Source organism: Opisthocomus hoazin, chromosome 1 (assembly GCF_030867145.1).
Source record: "Opisthocomus hoazin isolate bOpiHoa1 chromosome 1, bOpiHoa1.hap1, whole genome shotgun sequence".
Taxonomy (NCBI): Eukaryota; Metazoa; Chordata; class Aves; order Opisthocomiformes; family Opisthocomidae; genus Opisthocomus; species Opisthocomus hoazin.
The window spans coordinates 51,112,026-51,125,308 of NC_134414.1; the positions used below are offsets into that span (position 1 = coordinate 51,112,026).

At 37.0% G+C, this 13,283-nt stretch overlaps 1 protein-coding gene across 16 annotated transcripts in view; it reads right to left on the reverse strand.

Moving 5' to 3' along the window:
* The window catches only part of MYCBP2 (MYC binding protein 2), a 204,760-nt gene that overhangs the window by 119,830 nt on the left and 71,647 nt on the right, over window positions 1-13,283 (reverse strand). For 15 of the 16 annotated variants that reach the window (XM_075423377.1, XM_075423419.1, XM_075423326.1 and 12 more), the window contains 3 exons: window positions 12,320-12,427; window positions 3,259-3,378; window positions 2,750-2,831 (listed from right to left, as the gene is read on the reverse strand). In XM_075423377.1, the coding sequence (XP_075279492.1) occupies window positions 2,750-2,831; window positions 3,259-3,378; window positions 12,320-12,427 (310 nt within the window). The remainder of the gene's footprint in view (window positions 1-2,749; window positions 2,832-3,258; window positions 3,379-12,319; window positions 12,428-13,283) is intronic. The other variant, XM_075423340.1, reaches the window with a different exon arrangement.

The window sequence follows — 13,283 nt, forward strand, 5'->3', positions numbered from 1 at the left end:
GCAGAGACTGACAAATCCTTCACACAGTGAATAGCTCATCAACATCTGCCACTGTGGATTTTGTAACAGAAAGTTTACACAGAGTAGTTTGATGGCTCCAGCATACTGATATTGAAGAAATGGCCTCCCAGGAACCAGATCACTTGCATTTTGTAAGTGGTCCACCTGTGAACAGCTAAAGGCTTTGCTGGAGAAAGAACTACCACCACTTTGTGCAAATTGCTTGTTCCTCCACACCATTTCAGTTCTATTAATGGTTTATTGAGAATCGCATCGTTCTGTTCATCTGCTGTTTTGTCTGCTTGCGTTCATAATAGTCTGAAGCCTTTCTAGGGCATGTAATCTGCCTCACTCCTACTGAGGTAAGAGAATGTAGTGTTTACCAGTACTCTAACAATTAAGGAGAAAGATGAGTGGACAGGTGTGCACAATTCAAAATAGCTAAGCATTTTCAAGACATCTTAAAATGTAGTCTCACTACTAAATCTTTACACTGCAAGACAGAAATGTCTGAAAGGGTAAGTCATCCTGCCCAGGAACTTCTTTCACTGCTTTACCCGGCAATGAAGATAGCTCCCTCAGATGAACATGAGAGCTCCTGCATTTTCCCTGACAGTTCTTGTTTTCAGGGGCCTCTGTATTCAGACATACTAGCTAGGCTGCCTAAATATTACTTCGGTGTTTTTTTCTCCCCTCTGTCTCTCCTGGAAACACAGTAGAGTACCAGTTCCTGGATTCAGAAGACGATGGTCTTCCGAGGTCAATATAGGCAATGCGACACACTGCATGAGTGACATACCACTGACCTGGCTGGAGCTGGCCATCTGAGCACCACTGCGTCCCAACTGAGGTGGAACTCTGCATAAGGATTCCCTGTTTCCTTCTCTGAATCCCTTACTGTGAGGACAGAGGAGAGATCTCTACTTAAAGCTGGAAAAAGAAGTACATCAATGAGGAAATTATCATGTGAATGATGGTGCTAAACAGCAACACAGTACTATAGCCAGTTCTCATGCACAGGACATACTCCAAATTTCTTCAAGGCTTTATTCAGACGCTTGTAAGGGTCTGTTGTAGAATGATACAACGGTCAGTGCCAAGTTGCTTGTATCTCCTCAGCTTCGAGGCCTGGTCAAGTAAAATCCTTTGACACAGGATGTTTCACATTCTCTTCTAGGATCTCACTTGGTACTACATTTGGTCTCCATCCAGTTTCTGACTAAATTAGCAAAAGATGTGAGGTTTACTGCCTGAAATTCTGACAGATACAGCAGATAGCTCTCATGCCTTCAAAAAAGCCAAGTGACTTCATCAAAGTTGGAAACAGGAGACAGTAAGATATGAGTACAAATGCTACTGCTGTTTGTATCTCTTCATTCTTTAAGACAGAAACTTGCCTTATTCTAGTAATGACTTGAATCACCAGCTAAAGCAGTTGTAGCTTGGAACAAGTATCCAAGATTTCCAGGAATGAAAAACAGAGTACTCATCTGTGATATGGCTCTACCATAGGCATTCACAGACTGCATTCATTAGTCCAATTCAAACTGAGTAGGGTAACAGTTAAGAGAGTACCATTAGGCACAGTGGTCAATACTAATTAACACTTCCAGTAAACTTACTTCCTTCCTTCCTTCCCTCTCCCCCTTTGGTTTAATGAATCCAATGAAAGTTTTAAGATAATGAAGATCTCTTCAGAAACTTGAGAAAAGAAATGATTTGGAAGTCTCCAAAAAGATTAGGAGGATAGATGTTCAGTAATTTTCATCTTACTGCCACAAGAGAAATGACAGAACTGAAGACAGTGGACGCTCCACTCTGCATGCCTTTTATGTAAGGATACTGGACATACACAAAGCCTCAGTGTTTCCTACCATTCAAAATCCCATCCTATGTGTTCTATAGTATATACACATGCCCAAAGAACAACATTATTACATTTCCTTTCACGGCAGGACACCGACTTCTTACTTTGGTGAGTAGATAACATACTAAGGATGAGATACTAAGGGTGAGATTGAGCTTCACATTAAAGACACCCATATTTAATTATCCATGCTCTCACTGTAGTCAATGGAGATCAAGTACATAAAATTCAGAGAGCTACTGAACATACCTAAATTAGGTTAGTGGGTGGTTAGTCAGCTGAGACCCAAGCTTAGTGATGTAGTTTTGGAGATTAATAATAAACAATTATAAACAATTTCCTGGTCTAGTGAAAGGTGTCCTCGCCCATGGCAGGAGGCGTGGAACTAGATCACCTTTAAGCTCCTTTCCAATCCAAACCATTCTATGATTCCGTGAAAAATGAAATTTTATCGTAACTGAACTACTGTCAGTGGTATAACAGAAACAAGTTAATCCACGTTTACAACATCATACTATCTGAATTATTGCATATGTAGTATTTTACAAAAATAATGAAATCCTAATGAGATTTCAATGTCATTCTCTCACATATGTATGGAGAATTGAAGAGACAGAATCATTTCAAACTCAATTATCAAAGCTATGCTAGTAACTATGCATAGAAGCCTTCATGTATTAAACAAATTACTTACACAGTACAATAGTACCGTTACTGTATCTACATCCAGGGGGCTACAGGGAATAAGTGCAGAACAAAAACTTGTCAACTTTATTTGGACATTATTTGAGTTTTCAATACTTGCTAGCTACAGAGAAATTTAGCCACTTTATATGCAGCAACACAGCAATACACAAGCACATCCTTTAATTACCATCTCACCTGGAATTAACATCACCATGTCCAAGTTGCCCATGCTGTCCGTATCCAAATGTGTAAACATCACCATTCTCCATCAAAACCACTGAAAAACAAACAAACAAGTAGAATATTTGTCTTACATATGCACATGTTAATGTGGTACTGCACCAGCACTGGTTAGCCTTTCTGAGCAGCACAGTTAACGATCCCTGCTGAAACACTAAGAGATCTATACCAGATTCCACAAGACATCACAGCAAGCATCTTTATGCAGGGCTAGACCAGTGCCATGCAGATGTTTTCAAACGACTCAAAAATTGCTTAAAAGTTCTGGTGTAACTCAATATATGATTCTTATAGTCCTTTTTACTGTTGAAGGACAGTGTATAGGCTACAAAATGATACTGTAACCTTTTCAATCTTTAACACTCCATTTACATCCTTACTGAAAATTAAACACAAAGCAGTGAAAACACGTATTTAAAAAAAAAAATAAACAAAAATTCTATGTTATAATTAACATCGATTACCTGAATGGTGAAATCCACAGCTGACTTGTACGGCTCGCAGCTCACAGTCAAAGCGGACAGCCCCTGGGGGATAGGTTGTGATTTTGCTGGCATCCTTCTCACCTCTTTCTCCACTTCCATCTATAAACAAAACTTATAATTACATCCCATGTCTTCTAATAGAGTTACATTAGAAAAATGATTAGAATATGAATAGCAAATAACTCCCCACCCCGCCATTTCTGAGGTAGGAGAAAGAACTCACAGAACAGCAAGAGAGACAGCTCAAAATGTGGCATCAAAGGAGATGCGAAAGATGACAGAAACTCTGTTTCTAAACAACCTACTACAAAGCCACCCAGTGGAAAATATCACACCCTCTAAAGCAGAAACTTCCAAAGAGCACACAAAAATGACCAGAAAAACAGGAAACTCAAACAACTTCAGAAGTTTTGCTTAATAACCACCACTTTCATTCTTCAATAAAATAGCGTTATGAAGTAGAGAGAAAGCACTGTAGTTAATTCAATAGGCATAGTTCGGTCTGGGTTTTTTTCAATTACTACTTGTCAAGGATTTTACACGGCTACAATCTGGCCACATAGCTCTTGTTTTACATAACTAACAATCACTTACACAGCGCACTTCTAACAATGCCAACATAGTCACTACCAGCATGTTTGTTTCCTGTCCATTTAAGACGCATTTTTAGATACTGTTTCTGCAATTTCTTTTCGGAACCAATAATGCACTTCATACTTTACTAAAGACAAACCGCCCTCATATCAGATAAAAGCACTGAAGTGACAAAGAAGTGTATTATTTATAAACTTCTTGAAAGCCACTATTTTCTCCAGAAATCAGAATGTTTCTGTCATCTAACACTTAGCTATAAAATTCAACTATATGGTCACAGGGTCACAAAGGAAAGCAGTTTCATAACACAAGCAAGAAAACCACCACGACAGAGAAACAGACAAGATGCTCATCACCATTAAAACACCTGTACCTGTGTACAAAGTAGGCAATGCAAGCTCTCAAGAAAGTGCATTTTCACAACAAAAAATTTCATGTGTGTCTTTAGTCACAGTGTCTCTAGCATAGAGAAATTAGAGACAATACATGAAGTGAAAAATAACTGCACAAAGGAGATTCCAGATTCTTTCTGTGGTAATTCAGACTGGTTACTGCTTTATTAACAAAAATGAGTCAAGGAAACAATTGCTGCTCAGAGCGTTCAAAGTACTGTTAATTTAGATCTCTATTTATAATTTCTACATGTTTTCCTGCATAATCATTAGTGGAAGTTTGAACCCTGAGACTTCACTATTCACTGTGTGCAGCACAGCACTTACAGACTTAGAAATCTTTTAAAATATAATTCTGTATTTCTACATCTTGCTCAAACTGTCTTTCCTCTTTCTTGGATGGAAACTGTTGATACAGGAAAGTAATTTCAGCACTTCTATTACAAAACAGATTTTAAAAATCTTACTGTTCTGTAAATAAAGCTATTTTCCAGTGACAACTGAGTACCAAAATTACACGAATCTCCATGTAGTTGACATCTGTAAACAAAGAGTTTATATATAGGTCTTAAGCAATGCTTTTGAAGAATTACGTTTAATAGCATAAGTAAAGTATCCCTTTGAAAATGTGGGTACCCTTCATCAAAACAATTACACTTGCAGTACATGTTGGATATGTGTGAAATGGAGACATGGTAAAGGAATTAACTGGGTCTCAGAATTGCCATGGGATTTCTGAGGTTTTTCCAACAGCATCAATTGTGCACTACCAGACGGCATGCACATTACAAGAAATCTTTTTGAAGGTCTGCCTGCAGCTTTTTTTGTTTTAACAACGAAAGCAAATACAAAGAGACCACTGTTTAACAACAAAAAGCCCTGAAAATACAGAATTTTTCCTCCTAGTCTTGTAATTGTCTTAACACCCTTCTAGTATTTTAGTTAACAAATTGGCTATTTCTCAAATACAGTACCTTTGAACTTTTTATGTTTACTTTTGCATTAAACTCTACTTGCCAACATAATCATGACATGGTTTTAAGGGTTAATATTACTACCAGAATTATTTATTCAGCAAACAGCCAACTTACTGCTTCCCTCTTTCACACAAGCTTTTTGGACAGCAACGCAAAACAGCCAGTTGTTCTGGAAGCCTGCCTGCGGCCCATCTCCCCTCCTCCCCTCCATCACTGATGACTGCAATGAAAAATGTAAGCTCTCCTACTGCGCAAATGCACTTGAACAGTGGTCTGCCAGGAATGCACATGTCCAATAAGTATGCATCATGGCTGCATGCACTTCCCACAACGAAACAAGCCAGACACACAGCTGCCAGGTCACCTATGCACAGTCATTTAGCAGAAGTATTCTGGTCACGTAACAGTGGCATATCAAGTGACCTGCAGACATCTGAACAGCTATGTGTGCATTTCCTGCCTCATCGCAAGAAAAACATACTGCTCTTAAGTGCTTCAACAACTACTAGTGGAGGACTGCTGTTTTCTCAAATGATAAATGTGACACAACCTTTAAATAAAAGATGATTCTAGATATATTCCCATTTTTCCAAAGCTGCTAATGAAAACATAACACCATACTACCCTTAACGAAACACTGAATATTACTGTGCAAGAAGTAGAGACGAGTACACTCACATTAAACAAATTTTGCAACTCCTTATCCTAGAAATAAAACTATTTTCAAGGAAAAAGTTCGCATTTTCAAATTGCAAAGCTACCTTCTCAAAGCCTTTAAGAATGCAGGAATGGAAACAACTGTCTTCCACACGTATCTTACTTAAGCATGAAATTTGCAAACTGAAAATGCAACTCAGCCTTCTCTGTGTGATTACTGTCTCACAGTTTTGAATCGGCTGGATCTTCAGAACTTGATAAGCACTCTAAAATAATTTATATCTGCTAAGTACACATCCCTTATCACCAAAAAAAGTAAGAATCAGCAAGCCATGTTTAGGGGAAAAAAAGTCTTTTGACTAAAACATACAAAACTAAATAAACAATCACTGCTTACTTTTAGAGCAATACTTTCAGGATATACTGTTTATCTGTATACTCCATTGCATGTCATTTTTCTAGCAGCACTGTCCAGGAGAATCAAGATCTACAGGCTCTTACACTTAGAGGTAAGGCTGCAAATAAACTTGGTCATCCCCTTTCGTTGCAGTACTTTCACAGAGTCAAATTTTTTTTAGATATGTGAGTGAAAGGTGGATGCGGAAAGCTTATTTACATGTGTCTAGAGGAACAATAACTATGGAGATACACGCTTGCTTTTCTTCAGTGGTGCACATACTCATTTCTGTAGAAGTAATATCAAAAAAAATGTTCCTAAAAGGGAACCATAGAAAGACTATTGAAGCAGAGACTCTTCTGGTTCAATGAATGGAACCTTATAAGCAGAGCAAGTTAGTACTTCCAGTGTCAGCCAACCAGACTATCACCGAACAGAAACACTGACTCTTTCCATTTCTCAGAGAGAAAGCACCAAGGAAAAGCTCCAAACTGCTTCCTGCTCTCAACACTGAGGGGTGGGCTCCACGAACAGCTTCACAATGATGGTTTTTCATCTTGGCTATCTTAAACAGTTGGGGAAGAAAAGTGAGATAACTGGAAATATAACCAACCAATCCACCCCCATCACGCCATTTTCCTTAGAAAATTCTTAACTCCTCAAGACAATTTTTATCCCTGTGAAATCTGCTCAAAAGTTATCTTGACTGATATTGCTGGCACAAAAAAAAAGCTGCTTCCCAGGAACAAAGAAAAAGCTCATTCAATCCCAGCAGCAAGTGAAGTCAAAGCCATAAATGAGTGTTCTGCTGGAAAAAAAAACCCAAACCGCTCAACACTGTTACAGAATGGCATCTCAGATCTTTGGTTCAGAACCGAGGAAAAACACTTTGTTAGTGTTCCCCAGCTGCAGTTGGGATGATGTTACTTCATTTCTCACTGACCATCTTTGGAAGAGGGAAAAAGCGCTCGTAAAGACGTTAAATGTGTTTCTTCTCCCCACAGATGAAAAACTTTAATGCATGTGACCACAGACAAAAAAATTCTTAGAATAATTGTCTCTTCAGACCACATCATTTGCCAACAAATATTTGTTCGGTTCAGCAGCTATTACCCATATGAAGCATATCAGTCAACCTGCTGATTAGTATCTGTGATGTTCAACCCTCACAAGATGTTCTGAATGCCTTAATATAATCTATAGGCTTTATATACAACAACACTACTTGAACAAATCAGCCTGTGACTGCAGGTTCTCGGGTGTCCACCACAGGCTTCAGCTAGAATACCTGTAACCGATATTACAACTACATTGCAGGGGGGAAAGAAACACACCTCTGGTTGTAAAAATCACCCATCCTAACAGGGCAGAAAAAACTTAAGTCCGTTGGATGCTTGAGAGGTTGCTACAGAGCTTATAGGTGAAATTTTATATGCAGAATCACAAGTGTGTAACTCCTATGAAAATGTGATAACCAGCTTGCATTCTTATTACAAACTCAGTAATAACTGTGTCCTGAATTTTTGTACCAGTATTGGCTTACCTGTTCAGCTCAGTCAAAAAGTAACTGCAAACTGGAATTTACTGGCAAAACCATTTATTCCATTATCTGACCTGGATGCAAGTAAAAGTGCAATACTGAGCAATGGCAAAGCACATCCATCATCCCCACATACCTATTTTTCTATGCTATATGAATACAAGCCCAAAAAAAGTGTATTTGGCTGAGAGTGTGAATTCTTGGGTATTTGCTGTGATCTGGATAGCTTGCCAAATAGAAACATATGTTTGGGAGGAGATCCACCTCTAACTTTTCTACAACAGAGGACAGAAACCAGGAAAGCTAATTCCAATGTTGTCTTCCTGAATTAGGTATTCAGCTTTAATTAACAGGTAGACAAAAAAGCATACATTTATGAGTTACCTTAATTCTCCACAGATACTAACAGGATTTTACAAAATGACAAGAATAACTTTTCAAATCATTTAACAGTTGTAAATTCTGGAGTAAGTAATTTAAATGGTGGGTTTCTTCAAGAGACAAGGAAGCAGCAACAACTTCTAAACTCAAGGGAATGAATCAAAGTTCATTTCAAAGCTATACTTTGTCCGCCTGTTCAGTTCAGGGAATTTCTCCAGCAGTTTCCTCTTCCTCTATCAGCCACTGCTGGTCCTGCTTTGTTTATGATTTGCAATGGCTCACAGGCATAAGTCTCCACTTGCAGTATATGATATGAAGAGTTATTCCTCACCTCTTCAAAATCCTGGGCAACTTCATCTAATGAAATTTAACCCTACAAAAAGAGTTACTGCATGATGGGGAAGAAAAGGGTTGGTATGAAAGATGATAAAGGAATTCTGAATAGGGAGACAGAACTCATATTAGCAAAAAAAGGTACGCTACAATAAAGTCAACTTTATCATAATGATTTTTATTAACAAATGAATATTTGTTGTCATGATAACACATGACAACAACTGCTGATTATGCATGCTTGTGAAGTTTGACATACTCTCGCATTCTTCAAGCCTCAAATTCCAAGAAGACCCCGTCTAAAGTGTCGACTTATCGACAGCAGCATGTAAAAACCTAGTAAAGAAAGAGTGGCTCAAATGTTTTTGGTGCAACTTTTATCTTCTTAAGTGAAGAGCAAAATTCCTAGGCAACACATCTTCAGTTGTGTTTTGAACTTCTTTAGGAACACTGAGCACATGAAAACAAGACTATCAGATTATGGAAATATCAGTAACGAACATATAAAGACTCCAGTATTGTTCACTTCTATTAAGCCTTAGATGTAGATTTTCACTGTCAGCTGTCATTTTCCAATGAGTGCTTCAAAGTACTTTATCCTTCAGACAGTGTATTTATAATTAAAAAGTAAATTACAAGTAAATTTTCTTGAACATCTGATAATTTCTTATTAGCATGTGCAAAATTGTTAATACATAGCTTGTTCCACCCATGCAGATTCAGTTTCTTGTAGCCTTTGTCCTTTTGAGGGTATTTGGTTTCATGCTGTTTAGAACATTTTTTTCATCGTCACCACTCCCAAATACAGGAAAAAGGTGGCAAGTGCCTGCAGAATGTTAACTGACTCAAGGAGCTTACTTTATTTTTAATAGCTATGCAGAGCATTTGTACAGCTGAAAAAATTCTACAGACTTTCATTAATCTTTTTTACTCAGATGCCCAGTGATCCACAGGGACCGGAGATACACACTGGGAACTCACTACTTCGCATTAAGGAATGAGGATGAAGCACAAGCTCATTTTTCTTCTTAGTGTCAAAGCACTCCATGAATACCAAAAAGGTGGTAATTACTCCTTTCTATCTATACTTGTTACACAGACAGATCAGAAATACTATGATTATGCTTAATATGCATTTTTTTGTAATAACAAGGTACTTGATATGCAGACCCAATAAATGTGAAATGGGTAGATGACAATGGCAAGCTTTCCAGAAAAAGGGTATTTATATGAAGCTGAAGGAGCTTTCAACTGGGCAATTCAACAGAATTCCACAAGTGAAAAACACGTAGACTTGATAATACGTACAAGCACGTATCAAATACACTTTTTAAAATTAGGGAATAATTGTCAGTCCTGGACAAGATGTTCACATTCAGGTTTAAATATCATTATCAAGAGAAGTTCTGCAGCTGCAGACGGAGAAGGTACCAGCAAGTTCAGTATTGGCCTCATCAGCACTAAATAAACTTTCCTTGATCAAAGATCTTGAAGCTCTGGTTGTCATGAAGAGTTACAAAACTACTTCAGCAGAAACACCTGAGGTAAGAATGCCAATTTGGAAAGCATCACATTCAAAACTAAAACAAAAGAACATGCCAATTTCAATGTTACAGTGTCCTTTTAGGGAATTCAACACCCCTGCCTCAGATTGCTTGATTATTACTTTTACATTTTATGTATAGTAAAAGAAGCATGCCTTCTACGATGAGGTATATTTCTTGTATTTTTCACAATTCCCACCTTCCCCATTACTTTGATAATAATCAATTCACCAGTTTTCCATCTTCCCTTGGAAGCTCTTTCAGAAGTCAAGGGACATTCCCAGTTTCTAGTGGAATTTATGGTCATTGTTTGAGAAGCAATCTTCTGAGGCACAGAAGGGTCTCAAAGCTGACTTGTAAAGATGTTAGAATCTTCCTTAGCTGTTCAGCATGAGGCACAGCGAACTGGAAGAAACTGAACTTTTCTTCACATATAGCTTTCCTCAAGAAAAAATAAATGTTATGTTTAGTTCAACAGAGCATATCCAACAAAATCTTTCAAACGTCAACAATATAGACGTTTGTGTTGTGCTTACAACTCCAAGAAGCAATGCAAACCTCAAACTGACACTACTGAATATAGAATCATAGGTTGGAAAGGACTTCTAAGATCATCAAGTCCAACCATCACCCCAACACCACCATGTCTGCTAAACCATGTCCCGAAGTGCCACATCTACGTGTTTTTTGAACACCTCTTTTAAGGAAACACTTGAGCTGAAGTGAGCTCTGACTACTAACACGTGCTGTAAAAGTACAGATGTAGGCACGATGAGCATACTCCTTTATGCCCTTGCCTATGAGATCAAGGGCTTGCAAGTAGTACAACTAGCAGTAATATCCAGCTCACGAATACTGGTGATCAGCAAACTGTCACTCAAATGACAGCAGTTAGGTTCTGGACGATTTGCCTTTCAGTATCCAATTTCTCCCAGGGAGATTATGATAGATGGATAGAACATGATATTCTATTTAATCCATCAAGATTTCAAGCTCAGATGATATGTTTTCCAAACAGAGTGAATATGTGTTACACAAATACAAAGGACCAGATTCTGCTTTCACTTCCTTAAAACAAACATAACATGATTTCATGATCCAGTATGTTCATAACTAGGTAGCTCTATCACCCACACACGCTGAAATCATATTCCAAAAGGCTTCAAACTGGCACACAAATTGTTTGCATACATGCCAGTTACTATCACTAACTTCCGTTAATTCAACTCAAAAGCCATTCTAACAATTTTTTTCATATTTACCTATTCTTCAAAAAAAAAGTTCAAGCGTCCTGGGCCCTCACCATTTTAGGAGCTTTCTACTTACTTTGATCAGGTCTGTCATCTACTTTTTACATATTTATCCTTTATATATAAACACATACGTACAGACACATCTATGTACAGATATATACAAACTATGATCAAATATGATACAGCTTCAGCTTTAGTAAGTTCAGTTGAAATTTTTAGTAATACACTAACTCTTCCTAAAAACAAAACAAAACCCTTATATCTGAACAAAGTATACAGTTTGAAATTCATGGTATAATGAACTGGTCTTCCAGACATACAAAAACGTCAGGAATGTCAAAGACACTTCCTTACTTACATTCTGCAAAAGAATGTTTAACTCAAGAATACTGTAGCATAAAACCTGTACTTTCATTTGTATTCTTCCCATTCAAAGCTAGTAAAAAAAAAAAAGGTGTGGTTTACATTATTTTAAATATTTCAATTCTAAAAAAAGGCTTGTTAAAAGACAACACACCTATGAAAAATCTGATGCTAGAATTAACAAGTCTGGAATTGATTTGTTACAGAAATCACCCCAGATATACAACACAAAGGTTCAAAAAACCAAGACAAATGCACTGCAGAAGACTGGGTCTTTGGAAGGTGTTGAAGTTTCCTACAGTAAAACTAAAGAACCTTAGCAATGAGACATCATTAGAAATGAGAAAAGACACACAGAAAGACAATGCAGACTTCATAAAAAAAAAGAGTAAAGAAAACCAAGAATGATGCAGTCTACCAAACATTTACACTTTTTAAGAAGGTCAACATTTAAATGCATTTTCTTTCTCCTCAGGTAAGAAGGTGCTGACAAGAGGAAAGGCAGAACCCATTTTGTGCAGTTCTTTGAAAAGACAGATTCAGTGCATGGAAGAAGTGACTGGGAGGATGGGCTTATTTCCACCCTAGCCAATAAGGAAGACCAAATACCTTTGTGCTTGTCCCGTTTATGCTTTAGCTGTGCTGGATGGGGTCTGATTCTGGCTAGAGCCTGTTCTCGATGGTTCATAAAAATAGGACCAGGAAATACAAGGGGGCCTGAGGAGAAACATTTTGCACATGCATAGGAAAGCTCACAAAATGGAAACAGTGTGTTAAACAAAATTCAAATTAAAAGCAATGAAAAAAATGAATAATAATTCTATAATAACCTCGTTTTCCTAAATTCGAAAGACCATAAATAACCTTGCCATTCCTTGACAGTAAGACCAAAATACCACACAAAGAAACAATAAATATCCTACAGTGACCATTTTACCTGAACTTGTAAGTATGTAACTGTATTCTAAGCAATGGAAAAACTCACACTGGAGTAAAATTTGATAGGAAATAGCCATTACTTATTTTAATAGTTAAAAAGATTAATTACCATGCCTTACATCCTAGAGTATTACATTAAAAATACTAATTTGGAACAATATCAATGCTGAATTTAAAATACATACAACTGTTCACAATTATTATATTTACTGTATTTATATTTTTACTATATATTTATATATTTACTAATATATACTCTATTTAACATACACAGTTATCACTTGTAATGAAAATAGCTATCCAAAAACACCTGTTCCATGAAGAAAATTTTTCAATACAATTTTTTCTTAGCTACTTACTAATTTCAAAATCTATTTAAGTAATTTTTAACATATTTCCCATCTATGTAAAGGTCTTCAAAAGACGATTTGTATTTGAAGAAAGCAATGATGTTCGTATGTAAAATCTTCTCCAGATTACTTTTTCTTTGTAAAATCTAGACTCAAGCAGTGCTGTATTAAGTGCAATTGAGGCTGATTATATGTAGAATGTGGACCAGCAATTTGTTCCTTAAATCTGTATTTTTTCTCTACTTCAATAAGAAAAATAAATATGTTTTAAAAATCCACTACTG